General features: G+C 41.5%; 1 protein-coding gene across 1 annotated transcript; it reads right to left on the reverse strand.

Moving 5' to 3' along the window:
- Positions 1-1089: 1089 nt before the first annotated feature.
- Positions 1090-23327, reverse strand: Nrip3 (nuclear receptor interacting protein 3). Its single transcript, XM_070035272.1, has 7 exons — positions 23085-23327; positions 9672-9833; positions 8782-8864; positions 6218-6357; positions 5526-5578; positions 5077-5171; positions 1090-4798 (listed from the first exon to the last, which is right to left on the reverse strand). Exons 1-7 carry the CDS (start codon positions 23256-23258, stop codon positions 4783-4785), a joined length of 723 nt encoding a protein of 240 aa, XP_069891373.1. The 5' UTR covers positions 23259-23327; the 3' UTR covers positions 1090-4782.
- Between the last annotated feature and the right edge of the window lie 430 nt (positions 23328-23757).

The following is a 23757-nucleotide window of genomic DNA, read 5'->3' on the forward strand; positions in this document are numbered from 1 at the left end:
TCTAAATTTATAGCTGCTGGTCAGTAGCTAGTGCTCATTCAAATATTTGTTAAATACTTCTGAGTACTGGGTATATATCGATGATCAAAACTATGTTGGGGGGGATAAACAAGTATTCTGTATTAATAACAAAAGGGAAACACAATATATGCATACAGATGTTAGTAAGAGGGCAGTTTTATGGTGTGGTAGGTATTTCATTTCATGAATAGAAGCAAGGTTATCACAGTGAGAACCAGGAGGAAGGTTTTAAAATCTTAGGAGAAAGGAGAAACTATGAATTAATTTAGGACAAAGCACGGAAAACCATACAGTCTGCAGCCAAATTGTTTCTGTATAACTCACAACCTGAGGATAATTTTAATATTTTTAAATGGGTGAGACAAATAACATGATATCATAACATGTAAAAAATAAATGTGAAAATCTGAATTCACATACTGCCTGTGGCTACTTTATGCTATAATGGCAGAATGGAATAGTTACCAAAGACCCACCCACAAAGTAAAAAATACCATTTGAGCCATAGCACCACTTCTGGTTTTCTGGTGGTTAACTGGAGATAAGAGTCTCACAGACTTTCCTGCATGGGCTGACTTTGAACTGCAATCCTCAGATCTCAGCCTCCTGAATAGCTACGATTACAGGTGTGAGCCACCAGTGCCTGGCTCATTTGAACCACTTTAACTATATATTAAGGTTCATTCACCCTTTCCCTTTCAAAGCTTCTCAGAGTTGTGCACTGTTGTTGATTGACCCACCATAAATTGTTCTTATAAATGAAGCTTTGGTGACTACCCATAAGCAGACCACTTTACATGGATTATCTCATTTGATATTGTGGGTTCAGTACTATTATCACTTCTGTTTTGCAGACTATAAAACCAAGTCAGTGAAGTTCACTAATTGCCCCCAAAGACACAAACACAGTAAGAAGGAGCTGCAGAATTAGCAGCTATGGAGAAACCAAGCACCCACAGCCTTGTGTTCAAATGATCATAAAAGAGAAATACTGATGCATTTCACTATACTTGGGCTCCTACACCTTCCAGGTTGGGGCCCTGACACACAGACTGTTGAGACAAGCCATAGAGGGAATATATCACTTTATTGTTAACATCAGTCTCACAAATAAACAGCACAGGCAGAAACAGTAGATAAAGTGCCAATGCAGAGAAGTAACAGGAGAGAGGAATCCAGTTCATCTCCCTCATGTTCCCAGACAGAAAAGATATTCTATTACACAGGAGTGCGGGCAGTTCACACACTGGGTAATCCATTCTATACATACTTATAAGAAATAGAAAATCATACTAAGTAGGGTTTGTGAAGGATAAGAAAATAGAAAAGTTAGAATAGTCATTCCTCAAATCAAGCATAGAAATACCAATCAATAAAAATACTTTTCAAACTTCTGTGATGAAGATGGACATCTAATAAAGAATAAGTTTTCTGGTACTTCTTGCTACTGCCTATCATCATAACTATTTTTTTTTTGTCGGTCATGGGGCCTTAACTCTGAGCCTGGGCGCTGTCTCTCAGCTCTTCAGCTCAAGGCTAGCGCTCTACCATTTGAGCCACAGCACCACTTCCTGCTTTTTCTGCTTATGTGGTGCTGAGGAATTGAACTCAGGGCCTCATGCATGCAAGGCAAGCACTCTACCACTAAGCCACCTTCCCAGCCTCCTATCATTATAACTATGACCTGGGTAGACACTTTGCCACATCCTCAGAGGCACTATAATTTTTTAAGAATCAGGGAAGAACTAACTTCACCCATAAAGGTGAACCTAGTGCTACCTCATGAATATCAGGAAGAAAGAGGCTATCAGAGTAATCAACTTGGCAGCATTAAAAGTTATGGATCTTAAGATCCTTGTAATTGTCTTTAGACATTTTTGGTGCCTCTATCGAGTCTGGATCTTAATCTTCAATTATATGGTTAGACAATTTAAATGACTTGAATACATTGAGTGCAAGTATGATATGTGAAACCTACTTTATCCAGCTGTTTTTATTCCCAAACTAGAAAATCACTGAACAATTTTTAGAGATCAGAGGAACACTAATGGCCATCTGGATCATCCCCTATTTCTGAACTCTAAGGGCCAGAATCAGTTGAAGCTTCTTAGAACCTGAGATTTCTTTCTTTTTTGGGGGGGGAGGGCATTATGGAACTTGAACTCAGGACCTGGGCACTGCCTCTGAACTTTTTTGCTAAAGGCTAGCACTCTTCCACTTTGAGCCACAGTGCCACTTCCAGTTTTCTGGTGGTTATTTGGAAATAAGAGTCTCACAGACTTTCCTGCCGTGGCTGGCTTTGAACTGCAATCCTCAGATACCAGTCTCCAGAGTTGCTAGGATTACAGGCATGAGCCACCAGTGCCCGGCAAACCTGAGATTACTTAGCTTCACTTGGTCCACAGGGAATCTAAAAGATAAACCTGAAGGAACTTGTAGCATGCCTCATGGTGGCTAAGAGTCAATGCTTGGAGTAGATCTTTCAAGAAGAGAAGGAATGAAGTGTTTCAGCTCTGTGCTAGGGTAAGAAGCTGGTCAGTGATACTATGATAGTCAAAGAATATAGAGAAACTGCTGTGGAAAGGAAAGGAGTATGGAGAGACTTAAGTGGAAAGAAGCAGTTTCTCCAAGGTAAGGGAGTAGGTATAGCTGGTGTACCAGCTGGCAGTCCAGGGACCACCCCTACTGAGCATCAGGATAGCCTCTCCTATGGTAGCTTTCCATCTAGCTTCCTTTCTAGAAGCTGACAGGAAGGCAGCCTAGGAAATGACCCAGTAACAACTGACTGCCTAGTTGTTCAAATGCACGTTATCAAGTTCCTGGACTTTAGGGAGCTTCTGCAAGGCCAAATACGACCAAAGTTTTCTTTCTTTTTTTTTTTTTCTTCTGCTTATGTGGTGCTGAGGAATTGAACCCAGGGCCTCATGCATGCAAGGCAAGCATTCTACCACTGAGCCACCTTCTCAGCCCCACGACCAAAGTTTTCTAGTAGAGGCAGTAACTGAACATTAAACAAGATAATTGGTGGTACTTAGTAAGGTTCAAAGTAAGATTTTTTAAATACCTGAGAACTACTGCTATGAACCAAAGGCTTCAGAATATACCAAAGAGATACTAATAGCTATTTCCCTAAGTTGACAACCTAATCAAAAAGTTTTATTTTAAAACTGTGATTTCGGGCCAGACACTGGTGGCTCACGCCTGTAATCCTAGCTACTCAGGAAGTTGTGATCTGAGGATCACGGTTCAAAGCCAGCCCAGACAGGAAAGTCTGTGAGACTCTTATCTCCAATAAACCACTAAAAAACTGGAAGTAGTGCTGTGGCTCAAGTGGTAGAGCACTTGCCTTGAGCTGAAGAGCTGAGGGACAGCGCCCAGGCCCAGAGTTCAAGCCCCATGACCGACAAAACAAAAACTGTGATTTCGGGCTGGGAATGTGCTTGCTTAGCATGCATGAAGCCCTGCGTTCAATTCCTCAGTACCACATATACAGAAGAATCCAGAAAATAAGATGAAAAAATTAGTAAATCCATGATTTCCCCAACCCCATTGACAGGGATCAGGAAATACTGGGCAGTTATAAAAGATTATAATACTACTAGCTGCCCTGCTTCTTTCCTTGCAGCAAGACAGAACTGAGGGGTTTACTAACCTTTAATCATGAGCCTGGAATTTCACTCCCTATCTCTATCCCAGGTAAGTTTTCCCAGGTAGGCCTGCCTCCTCACTAATTGATTCTGTTCAGTCTATTTCCTTTTATTATGGCATTGTAATAGTATTTTTCCATTTCGCTTCTTTATCCCTATTTCCAGATTCCTGAGCTTTTGTCAGATATATAACAAGCTGGGCAGAATTGGGGGAGTAATGTTTCACAATGGTGCCCAGATACTGTATCTCAGGGATTACTATTCCTGTCTGTGATATGTTTCTTTGCCTTCCTCTTATTAGAGAAGTTCAAAGTGAAAAGATTATTTCGTTAATCTTTGTACCCTCAGGTGTTAGACCCTCAAGATTAGGGTCTAATGTATCATTTTAGGGCAGGGAACTTTTAGTGGGCTTGGCATACATGCATCTTCTTCCCTTACCCTGCCTTATTTTTTCACTCTGTCACATCCTTGCCTTCTCCTTAAATCCTGGCAACAAGTGAAGCAACATAGGAGCCTTAGCTTAGAACAGGTATGAGTTCTGGTCCCTTTTACCACTGACTTAATATATGACTTCAGATGATTCACTTGCTTCTCAATGGTTAAAGGAAAGATTTGTACCAGATGATCTCTCTGGACTCTTTAAGATCATCTTTCATACTAGAGAAATCAATGATTCAGTTAGAAGAGATCTAATTTCAAGATACTGATTTTCTACACTTCTTGGAAACAGCTGAAAGGAGGTAAGGTCAGATTGCTTTTTATTATACATTTAGCTATGAGAAAGGAAGCAAGTATCTATTGAGAAATAGAAGCTGTATACTTGACTAAAAAAGCAAATTCTTGGAAGAAGCAGAGAAATAGGCCACAAGTGAGACCTGGCAGTGTTAAAAGGATCTATGATCAAAGGAGTAAAAAACAATGGCTATAACCAGACAAGATCTCTAAGCACAGACTATAGTCTAGAAAGGTCTGAGTGTGAAGGAGCTCCTCGAGCATCTATTGGAGGGAAGGACTTGATCCACAGCAAGTTGCTACTATATTTGGTTCGAACCCAGTCTTCTCAATCTGTCAACCTGGTATGTATGCTCATGTGCAGACATGCTGCAAGCTGTGGTTATGCTTCTGAAGTGCTGAAATGAGAAAGAAACATCAGAAGAAATGATACCAGATTTAGAGGAGTTATGCTGAAGACATGTAAAACTTTGGTTTTAAGGTTTCTCATTTTCCCACCATTCTGCATAATATCATTGCTGCCCATTCTAAAGTGTAGACTACACAGTTTTATGGAACAGTAAACTGTGGGAATAGAAAGGGATGGACTTATGTATGATTTAAAGCTGACAACAGGATACAATTCCATATGGTGTCTGAGAATATCCAACTCAGAATAAATAATTGGGCTACTCACTTGTCTTCATTCAATGAAATTGTCTCCACAAAAGGGATTTCTTCTTTATCTGTTTTCCCCACGGTCAGCCGGTGCTTATCCAAGTTTATGATACACTAAAGAAAAGGAGAAGCATGGTCACTGTCAATGTGCCCAATAACCTTCAGGGGAAAATACATGTAAACAATACTAAAGGGGGCTAGGAATGTGGCTTAGTGGTAAGAGTGCTTAAATAACATACATGAAGCCCTGGGTTCGATTCCTCAGTACCACATAAACAGAAAAAAGCCAGTAGTGCTGTGGCTCAAGTGGTAGAGTGCTAGCCTTGAGCAAAAGAAACTTAGAGACAGTGCCCAGGCCCTGAGTTCAAACCCCAGGACTGGCAAAAAAAAAATACTAAAGTCTTACTTCTTACTTTTCTCCATGTAAGAAGATGCCAGCCTCAGAGAGGAAAATGCAGTTCATCTTACCTTCAGTGATCGGAGTGTCTGGAGACCAAGAGATAAGTTTTTTTCATTATCCTCTAAATAAAACACAAAACAAAACAAAACAAAATTAAGATCCAGCCATTTACATGCTATCTTAGTAGTCAGCCCAATCACCCAGATTCATCCATCCATTCATCCGTTCAAAAAGTATCTGTTGAACATCTCTTATTAAGTACTTTAAATAGATTTTTATAGTTAGGAGTTGGTAGAGATAAAATTCCAACCCAAGTCTTTATTCTAGTGGAAAATTAAAAAAAATTAAAATATGAAGAACTCAGAGAAGTCTGGTATAGAATGCATGAAGAGAACATAGGAAGGGAGTGGGAAATTATCAAGGGATTCCTGGCAAAGGAATCTTGCTCTTTGCCACTACTTCATGGAAAGCTCTCAGGGGACATTTTCACCTGTACACAAAAATGTTTCTTCTCTTATTCCATCAATTGTTTTATCTGAGTTCCAATCTTTTTTTCTGATTGATTCTTAGCATGTCTTTTTTTCTTCTTAGCACATCTTAAATGTAACTAAGAACCATCTGATATGGGAAAAATTGGGACAAAGTGTCTAGAACAGAAAAATGAGAACCTGACATTTTTTGAGGAAGTCAGTATTATAGATATGAAACTTCATGACAGTTTACATTAGGGGCCATAGTTTCAGTACCCAATTCTACTTACCAACCACAGCTGCTGGGAAGTCCAGGCGGAGGGAACCCACTGTGATCACCAGGTGCTCAATCTGGCCCACTACTTTGAGATGCCGGGGCAGAGAAAGCTTTTCTCCTTCATGCTTATGAGATTTGACATGTTCCTTGAGCCTGCATCAGGAGAGAAAAACTATTAGAATCTCTTTGGCACCACTGGAATTCCTAAGTAATTTCCTGGGATTTTATCAAAACACACAAGAACAACACCAACAAAAAGTGAGAACTAAACAGCCTATATTCATTTCAGCACTTTGTCCTAATCGTTTCAGGGAGATACATATAAAAAATGCTGGGTGCTGGTGGCTCATGCCTGTAATCCTAGCTACTCAGGAGGCTGAGATCTGGGGATCACGGTTCAAAGCCAGCCCGGGCAACAAAGTCCATGAGACTCTTACCTCCAATAAACCACCAGAAAACCAAAAGTGGCACTGTGGCTCAAGTGGTAGAGCACTTGCCTTGAGCTGAAGAGCTGAGGGACAGCACCCAGGCCCAGAGTTCAAGCCTCAAGATAAAATAAATAAATAAATAAATAAATGGGACCGTGAGCCACTAGCACTGGCTTTTACTTCCTATTTTTAAAAAAACTTGTATTCATTACCTGTATTGGTTAATGAGGAGAGTTGACACATTTAGTGAATTCAGTTCTGCATTCAAACAGGCCTACTTTGTGAGACAGTTTAGTTAACATGTATTTTTTTAACCATCAGTAGGTTAAAAAAAAACCCACAAAACAGGACAAATTAATAGTAATTTTAGAAGTTGATTTGTTCAATGTCTAATTTTCTCCTCCTTTCCATCTCATTCTATTCTTATCTGTTTGTCTTAGGCTATACAGTTAGTGAGGGCAAGTATTTATTTGGTAAAGCACTAATATTGATATCAGCAAGTAATATTATAGAGAAAGCTCTCCTTAATTTGACTTGCCAGAGGAGGAAGGAAAGCAATAGCACTAAGGTTTTACACAATTATGTAAGCTGATTGGAATAGCTAGTACCAAGCTATCATGGGTTGGTGGATAAGTACTTAATTATGGACTTTCTGTGCCAATACTTCTGCCTTCCTATATTTCCTCTCTTTTGGTGTTACAGCCCATCTAAAAGAAAAATAATTTCAGTTTTACAGATAATTATTAATTCCTCTGGAAACATGGCATGCCTAATTATGCATCAGGACATTTTTAGTCTTTCTGGAACCATTATATTGCATCATAGCTCATCTTTTCACAACACAGAAAAAAGCTCAAAGGTTTTCCCACAAGAGGACTTGAGTCCTAGATTCCTCTTCTACCCTCACCAACTCCCACCCTACACAGCAATCACAAAAGCCATATAGCCAACTTCAAAGAGTAACAATAGTGGTACAGGGTAAGGAAAGGGTAGACACAGAAGGAACAGATCAGGTGTCAGGGTCACTGATTATATAAATAAATCCCTGTATAACCTATGTATATGGATGTCTTGACAGTAGCTCAAAATGGGCCACTATGTCTATCTTGATGATTATTTCTCTCTAGAGAATTGTACTGCAAAATGATTTATTTTACTTTGGACTAGAAATATGGAAAATGCTATTGGGTTGATCCTACTGATTCTGGACTAGATTTCAAAGCCCATCTAGTAGTTTCCATGAAGAAAAAGAATAATAAGAAAGTAAAAGTAGATACTGAAGAAGAAAAGAAGATACAGAATAGCTTTCTCTGACTAAAAGAGGGCCAAATCCAATATCAACTGCTGGAAGAACTAAAAACATTTAATATACTAAGTGTCTGACTCATTCAGTCTCCAGCAGGGACAACAGGGGGATATGACTGTACATGTTCTTCACAGACAGGCAAGGCACTAAGAAACTCCTAGGTAGTCACCTCTATGAAGCCCAGTCCTAGTTGCCACAGCAGTGGATTCTCAATTCTGACTAGTATTTCTTAAGGGTAGCCAGTGTGTCCTCCAGAATGACCCTGAATAAGCTAAAGCCAACCACATTTCTGTTTTTATTAATCAAAGATATAACAGGGGGACAATCACATTCAGTTTGCTGTCTGGTGGATCAGCCAGTAATCTCACACTCTCATCCAGAATCTAGAGATATTTCCTCAAAAGAGCTAATAAGAGGGCTGGGAAGGTGGCTCAATGGTACAGGGCTTGCCTTGCATGCCTGAGGCCCTGGGTTCGATTCCTCAGCACCACATAAGAAAAAAGAAAAAAGCCAGAAGTGGCGCTGTGGCTCAAGTGGTAGAGCACTAGCCTTGAGTTTAAGAGCTGAGGGACAGCGCCCAGGCCCAGAGTTCAGGCCCCACAACTGGATCCTCCCCACCAAAAAAGAGCTAGTAAGAAAGCTTGTGGCTTTCTGCCTCACTGATTTCTCAACTGCCTGACAAACTGCCACCCTTCCCCTCTTCTAAGGACCCTGCTTCCAGATGAAATCTGGGCTCTTTGTGTTTATATGGTGACACTCACCTCCTGTAACCTAACCTCAAAATAGAATGGAGAAAAGTATGCATTCACATCTGACTTCCACCTAACAAATGTGGCTACTCACCCCAATCTGTCCACACAGGCTGAGGAGATGAGATTGTATTGACAGCCTGTGTCAACCACAGCTTTCACATCCTTTCCAGCACACTGTGAAAGGAAAGGAAACATACAATTCAAGAAGGAGAAAGGCAACATGGAAGAGAGATGCAGAGAACAAGCAGAAGGTAACAAATGAAGCACATGATTGGGGAGTATCCTTCCAATTAGATGGTAGTATCCCATTTTTACCCACTGATAAATCTGCCTTTGATTACCTCTTTTTCCTACTGAATTCAAAGCTGACCCAATACTCCAGAACTTTGGATCTCTCTCTCTGTCTCTATGTGTGTGAGTGCGCGCATGAGCGCATGTGGGTGCTTGATCCTGGGGCTTGAACTAAGAGCCTGGGCACTGTCCTTGAGCTTTTTAGCTTAAAGCTAAAGCACTCAACCACTTAAGCCACAGCTCTATTTCTGCCTTTTTGGTGGTTAACTGGAGATAAAAGTCTCAAAGACTTGGCTTTGAACCTTGATCCTCAGATTTCAACCTCTTGAGCAGCTAGGATTACAGGCATGAGCCACCGGTGCCAATTTAAGACTTTGGATATTCTATATAGCATATAACTCTTAATCTTTTTCCCCCTAGAGCTGGAGTTCAAACCTAGGCCTTGTGCGCATTAGGCATGCCCTAATACTTTAGCTATATCCTCCAGCCTTTAATTTTTTAAAAATCACATATCAGTTTACAAATCTAATAAAATCTTTCATCACAAATTATATTCCCTTTCAGTGTTTACAATATAACTTTTTATGAATTCCATAAGAACTACAGTCTATGAACTACTATTGGAATAATAAAGGCCCTCAAAATCTTACTTTACAGAAAACCCTAGAAAAGCTCTTCTTCGAACATTACCTGGCAAGAAATCAAAATCATGTCATCATCTTCAGACTTCTTTAGCCCCTCAGACTTAGACTGAGAGAGTTTGTTGGTCTTGGAGGCCCAAGGAACACGAGTGCTTCGGAGCTTGGACAAGTTGGTTTCCATGAGGCGCCTCTGCAGGATGTTATGAGGTTGCTTGAGGAATAGAAAGCAACAGCTTCTTAAGGATAAGCCACATCCTCCCAGCTCCCACTGTCTCCCAGGTGCCACAGAAATAACGAAGGAACTTCATGCAACTGACTTCTCCCTTTGTTTCTTATTTTTCCTTCAGGTGGGGACTTCACTGGTATTGTCTGGACAGATACTATAAACCAATTTGCAATAGGCCACCCTTAATAATGAAAGAGCAAGGTAGGATATTGTCCTGGGAAATGTGAATAGGACCAATGACTATTCTATGGCTCAACAGAACTCAATGACTTTAGTGATATGGGCTGTTGCCCTCCCTTCCTTTCCAAAGGAAATCTGGGAGAAAAGTGGCTTTCACCTGGAATAAATAATCTCTGTTTTTATATTTTTTAAATAAGTTTTAAATATTTTTAAATAATCTTACAGAAAGGGTGGGTAATTAATTCTCCCAGGTTGGAGAAATTTTTATACACTGGTAGTCAGAAGCTCTGTTTGTTTCTGTGTCAAGTCTCAGTAATTTACAGCCTTATCTTTTACATTTAGACTGCAGACTTCTTGATGGCCTGGCTCTTCTGGGAGCTGAGTCACCCATGGGGTGGATGGGATAGGGAGACAGGAATTCATACCTGCTGAGTAAGCCTCTCAACATATATACTTTGAAACCTGACAGAACCCACAGGAATCATCCTCACTGACATCATCTAGACCTCAAGCCATTGGCTCCTCTTGCTCTATTGTATCATCAACTCCTCTCTTTCTTCTTCCCTTTTTTTCCCTTCCTCCCTCCCTTCCTTCCTCCCTTTCTTCCTTTTGATGAATGCAGGGTCTCATGCATGCTAGGCAAAGAGCTCTATCACTGAAGTTACATCCCCACCCTCCCTCCCTCCCTTTCTCCCTCCCTCCCTCCCTCCCTCCCTCCCTCTCTCTCTCTCTCTCTCCCTCTCTCTCTTTTGTTGGTCATGAGGCTTGAACTCTGGGCCTGGGCCTTATCCCTCAGATTCAGCTCAAGGCGAGCACTCTACCACTTCAGCCACAGCATCACTTCTGGTTTTCTGATGGTTTATTGGAGGTAAGAGTCTCATGGACTTTCCTGACTGGGCTGGCTTTGAACCATGATCCTCAGATCTCAGCCTCCTGAGTAGCTAGGATTACAGGCACGAACCACTGACACCTGGCTTCCCTCTCTCTTTAATGGGCCAAAAAGTGGTGAAATAAGGAGGACATATATTGACCAAGAAGAAGGGGATTTAATTAGACTAAATGGGTGATTCCAGGATACCTAATGTGAAGAAGCAGAATGAAGAGTATGAATTCAAGTCTGATCTTTGATAGAGCTTAGAAGAGTTTCTAGGGCAGATATATCAGTGTTCTTCTGTTCCTATTCAAAGTAGCTTCTACAAAGTTTCAGACATTTCTTGAAAAGCTGTTTGACCCAAAATTTTCTATATCTAAACATCTTATGTCCACTTTACAACAACATTTAAGTTCTCTCAAAGGATAGAGCTTAGACCATAGTTTATATCTAATATATTTCATATTTCTACTTTGATTTTAGGGGGGGAAGAACCACTCATAGAAGTGCAGTTTTGGGACTGTCCCTGGGGAAGGGGATAGTGTAGAAGTTTTCACCATCTGCTACCTTACAGATTTCTAAGGAAGAAGGTAGTCAAAGTCATAATTCATGTAACCCTAGTGAGGTGAGGAAATAGTTTCTCAAAATACACTGTTTCTTGGCAAAACAGTTCTAAATTAGTGTCCTTGGGAAAAAGAATGAGGGAGAAGCATTTAGTTTGATAAGGGGCTGGAGGTACTGGGAGTGCTGCAGTACTGGGAGAATGTTTTGCTCTTCAAAAGAGGAAGAAATTCTTCATTCTCATCTCTCTCACCAATAAGCTTAGATTCCTAGGTCAGAAGCCATAGTTACATATGGTGCTTACTTGTGTCAAGTCCATGCTTAGCAGGACCAACTCAGACAAAGTAGGTTTGTAGAAGTGAAACTGTTCATCTAATCAAAGTCCTCTCCCCTAAAGCTTGCTTCTTCTACACTGGTCTTGCTGAATGCATTTACTTGTTACCTTTAATCTTTCAGAGGACCAATAGACAGATGAGCCAAAAGATGAAATTCTGAAATCATTTTTCTTGAAGTCATCTCTCTCCAGTATTTGACACTATTTATTCCTCCATAGACTAAAGAACATACTCAAAATCCCCAGATATTGGAAAGAAAAGCCACCCACAAAACTTCAGATTCTCTCTTTAACACTTATTCTCTTCTAATCACATTCTTGCCTAGTCTTCTTCTTTTTTTTTTAAAGTCTAAACCATTATGTTCATTTTCCTGACATCCTATATTTTCCTCACTGAGATCATTTTTTTTGTTTTGTTTTGTTTTTGCTAGTCCTGGGCTTAAACTCAGGGCCTGGGCACTGTCCCTGAGCTTCTTTTGCTCAAGGCTAGCACTTTGCCACTTGAGCTACAGTGCCACTTCCAGCTTTTTCTACTTATGTAGTACTGAGGAATCAAACCCACAGCTTCATGCATGCTAGGAAGCACTTTACCACTAAGCCACAATCCCAACCCCTCATTGAGATCATTTTTGATCCCATTATATCAGTTATGATGCCCTAATACACAAATCCAGTAGAAAAATTTCAGCTTTAACTGATCTCTCCAGTATTTTTGCCCCTGATAACTTTTCCTTAAATTTTTGATATTGATTAAAAGACTGTTCAAACAAATGTTCAACATAAAGTATTAAAATATTACTGATGTATGTAAAATTAAAGGTGAAAGCCTCTGCATTACAGTAAAATATGTATTTCCAAAAATAAAACACTTTAAACATGTATAAAATAGGGTCCTATCATAACACAATTAAAAATTCCTTATTTTCATTTAATACATGAAAGATATTTTCTATGTCAAGATACATAATTCTCTTCATTCTCTTTCTTAACTTTCATAGTCCATAAAAAATAATGAGGGGGCTGGGAAGATGGCTCAGTGGTAGAGCGCTTGCCTTGCATGCCTGAGGCCCTGGGTTCAATTCCTCAGCACCACATAAGCAAAACAAAAAAAGCCAGAAGTGGCGCTGTGGCTCAAGTGGGAGAGTGCTAGCTAGCCTTGAGCTGAAGAGCTGAGGGACAGTGCCCAGGCCCAGAGTTCAGGCCCCACAACTGGACCTCCCCCCCCCAAAAAATATGAGGATACATAGCTGGATGCTGGTGGCTTACACCTGTAATCCTAGCTACTCAGGAGGCTGAGATCTGAGAATTGTGGTTTAAAGCCACCACAGGCAGAAAAGTCCCTGTGAGACTCTTATCTCCAATTAACCTCTCCAAAACCAGAAGTGGTGCTGTGGCTCAAGTGCTAGAACTCAAGCCTTAAGCAAAAAGAAGCTCAGGGACAATGCCCAGGCCATAAAAGCTACAAAAAAGATTGGGGATATAAAATTCACAGCTAACAACCCCATATGAACTTTAGAGAGGTTTTTCTTTGGTTATTTTACTATGCATATATGTGACCATCAATGTAACAGCACATTTATCTTTATTCCCAACCAAAATTTCACTAATGATAGTAGAGAAATAAAAATAGTCTAAACCACAAAAAAAAAGAAAGGAAAGAGGAAAGGAAAATATGTTGACAAGATTCTGGAGTCTGAACAGCAGGCATGAAAGCATAATTGACCTAGACTAGAGAAGGGTGTGCCTCCGAATGCACGAGTGGCAGAGACTGTTCATTACCACCCTAACTCTGCTCTTCTTCCTGGGAAGATATCCCAATTATGTTTCATAGCCTTCCTTGCAGTTAAACAGAGTCATGTGACTGAGTTCTAGAGAATGGAATATGAGCAGAAGTGACATGCATATTTCTAGGTCTTGCCCATAAAAACTTGAATTTTTTTTTTCTTTTTCTGACTGGCCAGAGTGGAGATGACCTCTATTATAACTTCCTTAGAGGCCTTGACCCCTAGATAACTGTATGGAAGAAGGCTGTCTTTTCCATTGGTACAGTAGAAATGGAAATTGGTTTCAGGATGCTTTGGGTATATAACCTGCCCAAATTCTCCCCTGTATTTTAATTATCTCTAGACAATAGCTAATATAATTCAAATGCTGTATAAATAATTATACTGTATTGTTTAGGAAATCATAACAAGAGAAAAGTAAATGTTCAACACAGACACATCTTTTTAGAATACTTTTTGCCCCAGAATTGGTTGAATCCATAGATACCAAGGGCCAATTATACTGTTACTTAAGAAATTAATTATTATGTTTGGGCTACTATGTATATCCATGTCTAGCTATAAATACAGTTTCTCACTCAAACTAAAACTTTGGGAAAGCTGAGAAGCTAGAGGTATTGGGACTTCAAGAGTCAGAGGTTCGGGGCTGGGAAGGTGGCTCAGTGGTAGAGCGCTTGCCTTGTATGCATGAGGCCCTGGGTTTGATTCCTCAGCACCACATAACCAGAAAAAAAAGCCAGAAGTAGTGCTTGGCTCAAGTGGTAGAGCGCTAGCCTTGAGCTGAAGAGCTGAGGGACAGCGCCCAGGCCCAGGGTTCAGGCCCATGACTGGACCCCCCCCCCCAAAAAAAAAGAGTCAGAGGTTGTGAGAGGATTGGAAACAGTAGTTTGAAGCCTTCATGAGACTCCTGCTTTACTCAGACAACGGGAAGGATGCCAAAGTTTATTCTTTTTGGAAAAAGAAATCAAAAGACTAAGTTAATGGATGATTTGGCTAAGTTTTCAGATTTCTAGAACAGCCAAAAGATAGTATGGTATTCCATACTAAATCAGAACTTAAGGACATGAGTTTAAAGATTGAAAGGGACCCTGTAGAGCCTAGAATAAAAAAGAAAAAAGATCTATCTCAAGATATAATATCACTGTGCAAAAATCATAGATAATGATTCAAAAACTTTCCAAAGAAAAAAAGATGATGCAAATACAAAGGATTAGGGCCCAGAATGAAAAAGTCTACTAAAGAGTAATAGTGAATACTAAAAGACAATAATGTAGAATAATACCTTTAAAATCTGTACAAAGTTTTACACCTGGTAAAACTACCAACCAATATTTATTTCCCATGCATCCTCATGAAACTACTGAAAGGTATTTTCCACCAAAGTGAGGGAAACAAATCAACAAAGAGAAAAGCATGGGATCTAAGAAATTAAGGGTCCAGTAGAAAAGGGAGGGAAAAAATTTTCTGAAAATTGTAAAAAAAAAAAAAAGTCCCAAATAAAGTTTGTTTATTAAGCCTGAATATCTGTCAGTCCAAAGTAAACTGAGAGGATAGGATCTCTAAGAAGTATGTCTCCAAGAAAAAAAGGGACTTGGTAGATCATCTGTAGTTTTAAAGTACTGGGGGGAGATTTTAATTTTTTTTTTTTTTTGCCAGTCCTGGGGCTTGAACTCTGGGCCTAGGCACTGTCCTTGAGCTTCTTTTGCTGAAGGCTAGCACTGTACCTCTTGATCCACAGCACCACTTCCAACTTTTTCTGTATATGTGCTACTCAGAATGGAACCCAGGTCTTCATGCATGCTAGGCAAGCATTCTAACACTCAGCCACGATTCCAGCCCAGGAGATTCAAATTTTATGTTGGCAATTAAGTCAAGGAAATTAATTTTGAGAAAAGCAAATACTTGTATGAAAAAAAGAAACAATCACATTTGAATTAGCTGTGAATAATATGAACATAATCATGATTGACCCAACATAATTATGTAGCAGAATATTAGAATAATAGGAGAAGGAATATGATGAGAAGGTATAAGAAGGTGAAGTCTTTGTCCATTTTAACAAAATTTATAAATCAAGTAGCAATAGTTAGCTGTTTATGGTGACACATGCCTACAATTCCAGCTGCTTGGGAGGCTAAGGCAAAAGCATTCATTCCAAGTTTGAGGCAAGCCTAGGCAATAAAGTGAGACTCTGTTTAAAAATAAAATGTAGCATTATTGCCATTTACTTTGAAATTACTTGAGATAGATGATTCCCTAACTCAAATAATTTTAATTTTTATAAAAGTTTTAAATTATAAACATGTATATTTATGAAAAAATACATACCCCAGGTAATAGGAAAGAGTACATATACAAGCAATGGAGGATTTTCTTACATAGCAAGAGGTTTGGAGGTAGGTATTTCACACATTAACTCAACAGATTAATTGCTTCAAGGCTACCATCTTTGTAATTCTCTTTTTTGTGTGTGTGTATGGTTTTTGGGCTTGAACTCTGGGCCTGGGCACTGTCCCTCTTCAGCTCAAGGCTAGTGTTCTACCACTTGAGCCAGAGTGCCACTTCCAATTTTCTGAAATTGAAGCTAGACACCATTCTTATTTTTTTCACTTCTACAATAATCTGTTGTAGTGCCCTAACTACATTTTAGTCCTCTGACCTTGGAAATCTAAAAGGACACTAATACTGGAGTCTTTTCTTTCTTTCCTTGCTAGCTGAGTCTACAACACATGACTCATTCTATCTGTGGGGCACACAGACAAATTGTCCTTGGGTTTGCCATTGCTCAAAAACATATGGGAATGTACCTAGGGCAGACTGTTACACTGCCCTAGGCCTTCTGTGTTCTGCTTCTTTGCCTTTGCCTTGCAACCCAACAGGCATGTTAGCAAAGTAGCCTTTTTGCTGATTTTTTTCTGCTTGTGCATTGGTCTGACTGGTCTCAGCTACACACAAAGCCTACATTTTTGTCAAAAAGAATTTACAAGAGAGTGAGGAGCTGGAGCAGATAACCTGTAAAATTATTTTTACTCTGAGGTCTACAGAGCAGCCTTCTCTTTATACCATCTCAGTCAAATGCTCACAGGGAATGTGTGAAGCTGTAATCAAAGGCTGATCTATTTCTGTCCTTACACTAGACCACAGTAATGACTTTTTCCACTGAACTACCATAGCATTTATTGACTGTAACATCTTGGCAACCAGCAAAGGCTGCCTGGTTTTGCCATTTATTTTCTAATGGAGTATCTAGTCAGAAGCTACATTTGAATCACTAGCAGGTCTAGCAGGTCCCAAATTGAACTATTTTTTTTAAAAGGGTTTTTTACAGGGCTCCCAACTGTAATCTCTGCTACTTGGAAGGCAGAGAGATTGGAAGGATTATGGTTCAAGGCCAGTCTGGGCTAAAAGTTAGTGAGACCCCTCCCCTCATCTCAATAAATGAACTGGATGTAGTGATATATGCTGTAACCCCAGCTCAGCAATAGATATTGGTCATGATATATAGCCTTTGTGGATGAAAATATGAGACCCTATTCTGAAAAATAGGCTAAAGCAAAAAGTGCTAGAGGTGTGGTTCAAATAGTAGCTTGATTAGTTGTGTTGAGTTCAAACACCAGCACCTCAAAAAAAAAATCAACTCCTGGTTTTTATTCTCTATTCCTTAGTCCTCACTTTCTTTTTTTTTTTTTTTTTTTTTTTGCCAGTCCTGGGGCTTGAACTCAGGGCCTGCACATTATCCCTGAGCTTCTTTTGCTTAAGGCTAGCACTCTACCACCTGAGCCACAGCGCCACTTCCTGCTTTTTCTGTTTATGTGATACTGAGGAATTGAACCCAGGGCTTCATGCATGCTAGGCAAGCACTCTACTACTAAGCCACATTCCCAGCTGGTCCTCATGTTCTTACCCATTTTAGTAAATGACAACTGAAGTCCTCCAAATGCTAGATGAAAATCCTTAAGATCATCCTTGACTATACTTTATATCGTACTCTACATAATCCATCACCAATTTGTCAGCTCTGCCTTCAAAATATATCCAGAATCTGATCTTTTCTTGTCACCTTCATGGTTGAGGGTGAAAAGGTATCAACCACCTCTTACCTAGGGGACAGAGTAAAAACCTACTTGTCAGTTTCACTGCTTCTTGACCACTAATAGTCTAATCTACACATTAGTCTGAGTCATCTTTTTTTAATATAAAGTAAGTCACATCCTTTTATTCCTGTGCTCAAAAAATTCCATAGTTTCATCTCAGATGAAAGCCAAATGGCACCAGGTGCCTGTGGCTCACACCTGTAATCCTAGCTACTCAGGAGGCTGAGAACTGAGGATCACGGTTCAAAGTCATGCATGAAAGTCCACGAGACTCTTACCTCTAATTAACCACTGGAAAACTGGAAGTGGTGCTGTGGTTCAAATGGCAGAGCACTTGCCTTGAGCTGAAGAGCTGAGGGACAGTGCCCAGGCCCAGAGCTCAAGCCCCACAACTGATCAAAAATATATAAATATAAATACATATAAATATGTATAAAGATAAAGCCTATGAGGCTTTAGTGTGGTTTCCCATCATGAGTTTGATGTTATGTCCTCTCTCTATCATCCTTCTCTGTATTTATTTTGCTCTATATACACATCCTCTTAGAGTTCTTTAATCCTTACAAGCATATTGACTCCAGGCATTGTACCTGTTATAACTTTTGTCTAGAAACTCTTTCCCATGATACCCTCATTTTCTTCAGTATCTCCTCAAATGTAAGTATATCACAGAGACCTCCAAGACCATCCTGTAAGGGGGGTTGGGGGGAGGATGGCTTGGGAAGGAATGGGAAGGGGAAACAAAGGAGGAGGCAACAATGCTTGATAGGAAATGTACTCATTACCTTGCCCATGTAATTGTAACCCCTCTGTACAGTATTTTCACAATAAAAAAAATAGCGTGCTCAAATTACCCCACCGTTGCCACTGTTCTCCCTCCTCCCCTTACCTAGACCTATTTTCTCAGTTGTACTGCATATTCCCTGAAATGTTACATATGTACTTGATTTTATTTTTTAAAATCATCTCCCCACAAGAATACAATTTCCATGAGGTCAAGAACTCATTTTTATTCACTATTATATCCACAGTGCCTAGATTATTGTCTGACATGTAGTAGGTGCTGAATAAACATTTATGTAATGTATTATCTGTCCTATCCTTCTCCCTCACTTATAAATTTCTTTCTTTCTTTCTTTTTTTTGGGTCCGGTTGTGGGCCTGAACTCTGGGCCTGGGCGCTGTCCCTCCGCTCTTCAGCTCAAGGCTAGTGCTCTACCACTTGAGCCACAGAGCCACTTCCAGCTTTTTTTCTTTTTTGTTTATGTGGTGCTGAGGAATTGAACCCAGGGCCTCATGCATGAAGGCAAGCGCTCTACCACTGAGCCACCTTCCCAGCCCACTTATAAATTTCTTATAGAATAAAAATCTTTTCTATCCTTGCTTTTGTGTTCCCAACACCTAGATTGAATCCTAAATATAGAAAATATTCAAATGATATTATAATTGGGATGTAATGATAGTTCTGTAAATCTTCAATTTGTGCCAACCCCTGTTGTACTCTTATTTCATGTTCATTTTCTAAGGCTCCAAGGTGCTCTAGCCCTGTTACACTGTAGAAGTCTAATCTATAGGATACTATCCTGAGCTGCTTTATGGGCAGAGATTCTATTCTGATCAAGTACTATATGTTAGTTTGCTGCACTTTGTCTTAACATCCTTCCCCTGGCCTTCATTTCTAATTCTAGTTACCTTGGCTAAAGTATATGGCCAAAACCAATCAGGGAAAACAAACCTCTCTACTATCAAGGATATGGCCTTGTAAATACAGCTCAGTAATAACAACACATAGGAAAGACAGTATATTATTACATGACAAAACTGTTGCTAAAATTAAAAAGTCATTAACACAATGAGAACAATCTTTATGAACAAACAAAATGGAAGTCTGGTGAGGTAGGTTGAGTTCTTCAAGTAAGAACTATTCAATTAATTAACATTCTCCAAATTTCTATTCTAAGAAGAAGAAATAGACTCAATGCTGATCTATCCAATCAGATGTATGTATAAAGGGAAGTGATAAGAATGTACTTCTAGGGCTGGGAATGTGGCTTAGTGGTAGAGTGCTTGCCTCGCTTGAATGATTAGATTCCTCAGTACTGCATACAGAGAAAAGGCCAGAAGTAGTGCTGTAGTTCAAGTGGTAGAGCACAGAGCCTTGAGCACAGAAGCTCAGGGACAATGCTCAGGCCCTCAGTTCAAGCCCTAGGAGTGGACAAAAAAAAATGTACTTCTAGCTAGGCTTAGTGGCACATGCCTATAATCTCTGAGGTCAAAGGCAGGAAGATCATCTGTTTAAGGGCAGCCTTTGCAAAGGTAGTGAGACCACATCTTAAAGGCAAAACATAAAAAACTCTCATGCTTATAATCCTAGCTACCCAAAAAACTGAGATCAGGGGATTAAGGTTTGAAGTCAGCCTAAACGGAAAGTCCTCATTTCCAAAATAACCAGCAAAACATCAGGCTGGAGGCATGACTCAAGTGATAGTGTGCCAACCAATCAAGCAAGCCACATAAGAATGAGACCCTGAGTAAAAGTCCCAGAAGGAGTAGAGGTTTAGTTCAAGTGGTAGAGTGTTTGCCTAAGTAGGCATGAGGCCCTGAGTTCAAACTGAAGGGTCAGGAAAAGAATGTACTCCTAAGGTCATTTCGTTCTTTCTTTCTTTTTTTCCTAAGGTCATTTCTAGGATTGCAGCCTCAGGTTGCAACATCAGTTCCAAGGGAACCAATGCTGTCTCACTCCAGCACTTGCAGTTCTGCTAGCCCTACCTTAGTATGCATTCGTTTCTGTGGCCTTTTCTGGATCTTCTATGCAATCATTTTCATGTTAAAGGTGTGAGAACAGTGAGAGAAGGAAATTAACTCCTTGAAAATGGAATACAGAATGTGTGAAATGTGGTTCATGGTTTCAAAGTCAACTGCTATGTGCCACACCCATGGCAATAGACTGCTCTTCCAGGATGCTTCCTTTCTGCAAATTACCACTGTGTTCTATGCTATCAACTTCTTCTGCCTTAACTGTGACAGACTGGAGTTAGAAAAACAGATGGAAATATCTTCTATAGCATGTCATAATATAAGGATTCCTTGGAGGAGGGGATCTCCTTAACCACCTAGAACAAGCAAAGGTCAATACCTTAAGTCCATCAAGGAAAAAATTTAACAATTTAGTTCTTCTAATATCTACTATATTGATTTCTGAAGCTTCCAGGATCTAGAATTATTTTGGTCTGAAGGAAAGAAGTCTTGTATCTGGCTTGCTATGTAAATGGAATTGATTTAAAAGTGAAAAAAATAATGGAAGAAATTTTCACTCATTATTTTGGAATAGCATAGTTAGATCAAATAGTCTCAGATTTGGTAGAAAAAAAATAACTTCCTGTTTATTTGTTTGTTCTAGGACAATCTCACTAAGGAGCCTAGACCAGTCTTGAACTTGTGATCTCTTGCCTCAGCCTCCCATCTGATGAGATTACAGATGTGTACCACCATTCCCAGCATTTGAGGGAGGGGGAAACAACTTTAAAAATCAGTGCTACATGAATTAGAGGTAGGGCTCAGTCATAAAGCTCCTGCTTAGCAAGTCTTGAGTTCAAATCCCAGTACCTCCAAACAAATTAAAAATAGAACAAGAACAAGAGGAAGTGTACTCATTACCTCACTCATGTAACTGTAACCCTCTGTATAGTATCTTTACAATAAAAAAATTAAAAAAAAATAGAACAAGAAAACTAGAGTTGATATCCCTTCACATAAGTAATAAATGGGGTTAGGGTGTAGTTAAAATGGTAGAGTACTTGCCCAACATTTGTAAGGCCCTGGGTTCAACCCATAGTACTGGGGGAAAAAAGTAATGGCAGAGAAGGAAAAATCTAGTACTGATAATGATATGTGTATTCTTAGAGCTGCTTAAAAATAATAAAGACAATGCAGTTCTCTCTCCACTGCCATTCTAGGACTAGAAATGGGAATTATAGTGAACTCGGGCCAAAATCCACATTCAATATTAAACATTCCAAAGGTGCAAAATACAAAAGTACTAAAAAAAAATGTGTAAAGCTCTTATTTCATTTGCCCCCCCTCCCTTCTTTCTTTACAGTACTGGAGTTTGAACCTAGAGCCTTGCACTTGCTAAGCCGGTGGCTCTACCACCTTACTGTATTTCCAAAAGACATTTAGTGTTTGATAAATAGTCCCCCCCCCCATGAATTAAGTAACTGTGAATTCAAGAAAACTACAAAGTTATATAAATTCGACCCAGCATCACTACAGTGACTGAGGAATAGAATCTTATACAGTTCTTTGGTAAGCCTTAACTGTCTATCCCCACTCTATAGCTAGAAGTCTTTGATTAGCATGGTCTTTGAATTCCGGATCCCATCTTGGGCTTCTCCTACTTAATATCAAGAACAATTTGAATAGGGCGAAAGGGAAAAAAAAAAATGATTGCATCAGCGCAGCTCCAACCACATACACTCATTAGCTGGTCAGTGAGATCAAGGCGCCTGTCTGGCCTCCACCCTCCACCTACTCCTTTGGGGGAGAAGTGGAGAACGAGGGGGGATGATTATGATAGAGATATTTGGGACTCAGGAAACCATGTTCAACCCATTTTCTCTCTTTCTTCTCAGGATGGAAAGTCAGGAGCAGATCAAAGGACAGACGTACGTTTTGCACGGATAGGTGAGGCGGACATTGGAGTCACCACAAGTCATCTGGATGTGGGGACTGTCAAGAAACCTCCCTTTCTTTCCTTCGTGCTCACTCACTAGGAGTCACCTCTGCCTCGGTCACAGGACCGTGAGGCAGCGGGGAGCTGTCCTTGCTGCGAAGCTCGAGCCCACAAACCAAATCAGGTATAAAGAATAAGCGTGAGGAAAGGAGAAAAAGCACGGGGCAGGGGAGAGGGAGCCGGGAAGGGGATTAGGAAGGAGAGAGAGAGCCGAGGGGGGGTAGAGGGAGGGAGGGAGTGGGGGAGAGGGAGCTGGGAAAGGGAGGCGGGAGGGGGGGAGCCGGGAGGGGGAGAGGGAGCTGTGAGGGTGGAGGCTGGGGGGGAGGGGCGGGGAGGAGGGAGAGGGAGCTGGGAGAGGGGCCGGGGGGGGGAGAAAGGGAGCGGGGGGGGGGGGAGATGGAACCGGAAGGGGGAAGATACAGCCGGGCGGGGAGTAGGGAGGAGAGGGAGCCAGGAGGGGGCTCAGGCTGCGAAGCTAGACGGACCCTCTAGAGACCAAAGCTCCGAAGCGGGGATGGACGGAGCGCCAGCCAGGCAGCGGACAGCGGCGGCGGACGGGGCCCGTGGGGGACTCAGTGACAGCGACCGCGGTCGGGCCTCGGAGCCGCGCGGAGGGGACAGGGCGCTGAAGGCCAGGGCGCAAGACGGGTCCCGAGGCGGCCGCGGCCGCGGGAGCCTCACCGTGTCCTTGGACGAACCCAGCTTCTTGAGGCCGTCCAGGGGCAGCAGGTCCGCCGAGTCCTTGTGGATAAACTGCACCGCCTGCTTCATCCGGCGCTGCTGCCTCAGCGACGCCGCCTCCCGCATGTCCGTGTCTTTGCGGCCGCCCTCGGTGAGGAGCCCTGAGTAAAACATCGCTGAGGCGGCCGCGGCCCGGCGGCCCCGTGGCTACCGCGGGCTCCCGGCGTACTCAGCCTCGAGCTCCTTCAGCACCGCTTGGGCTGCGCGCCGCGTCTTTTATAGCCGAGCGTGACGTCACGGGCCGCAGCCAGTGCGCGCGCAGGGGGGCGGGGCCAGCACGGCGCTGGAGCAGGCGTAGCGCCCGCCCCCCTCCCGCAGCGCGCCTCTCCGCGGGGTGCTGCGTCCGCTGCCCACCACCGCACCACCTACCCCGGGGGAAAAGCCACCGAGGAGGGGACCGCGCCAGTGGGCCTGACCCCCGGAGGACCGAGGATCAGCCGCGGCCGTTTACCCAGCTGTCTGCCCCGCATCCTGGGATGGGTTTAGATCCCAATGCTCCTGCAGCCTCTTCCACCCCGGCCGCCACCCTGGGATTCCCATTCACCTGTCCACGCCGTGGCCGAGCCAGGGCCCACTGACAGCTGGGTCATGCCAGGAGTCCAGTCGCTGCACC

Source organism: Dipodomys merriami, unplaced genomic scaffold (assembly GCF_024711535.1).
Source record: "Dipodomys merriami isolate MVZ:Mamm:240054 unplaced genomic scaffold, mDipMer1.0.p SCAF_25, whole genome shotgun sequence".
NCBI lineage: Eukaryota > Metazoa > Chordata > Mammalia > Rodentia > Heteromyidae > Dipodomys > Dipodomys merriami.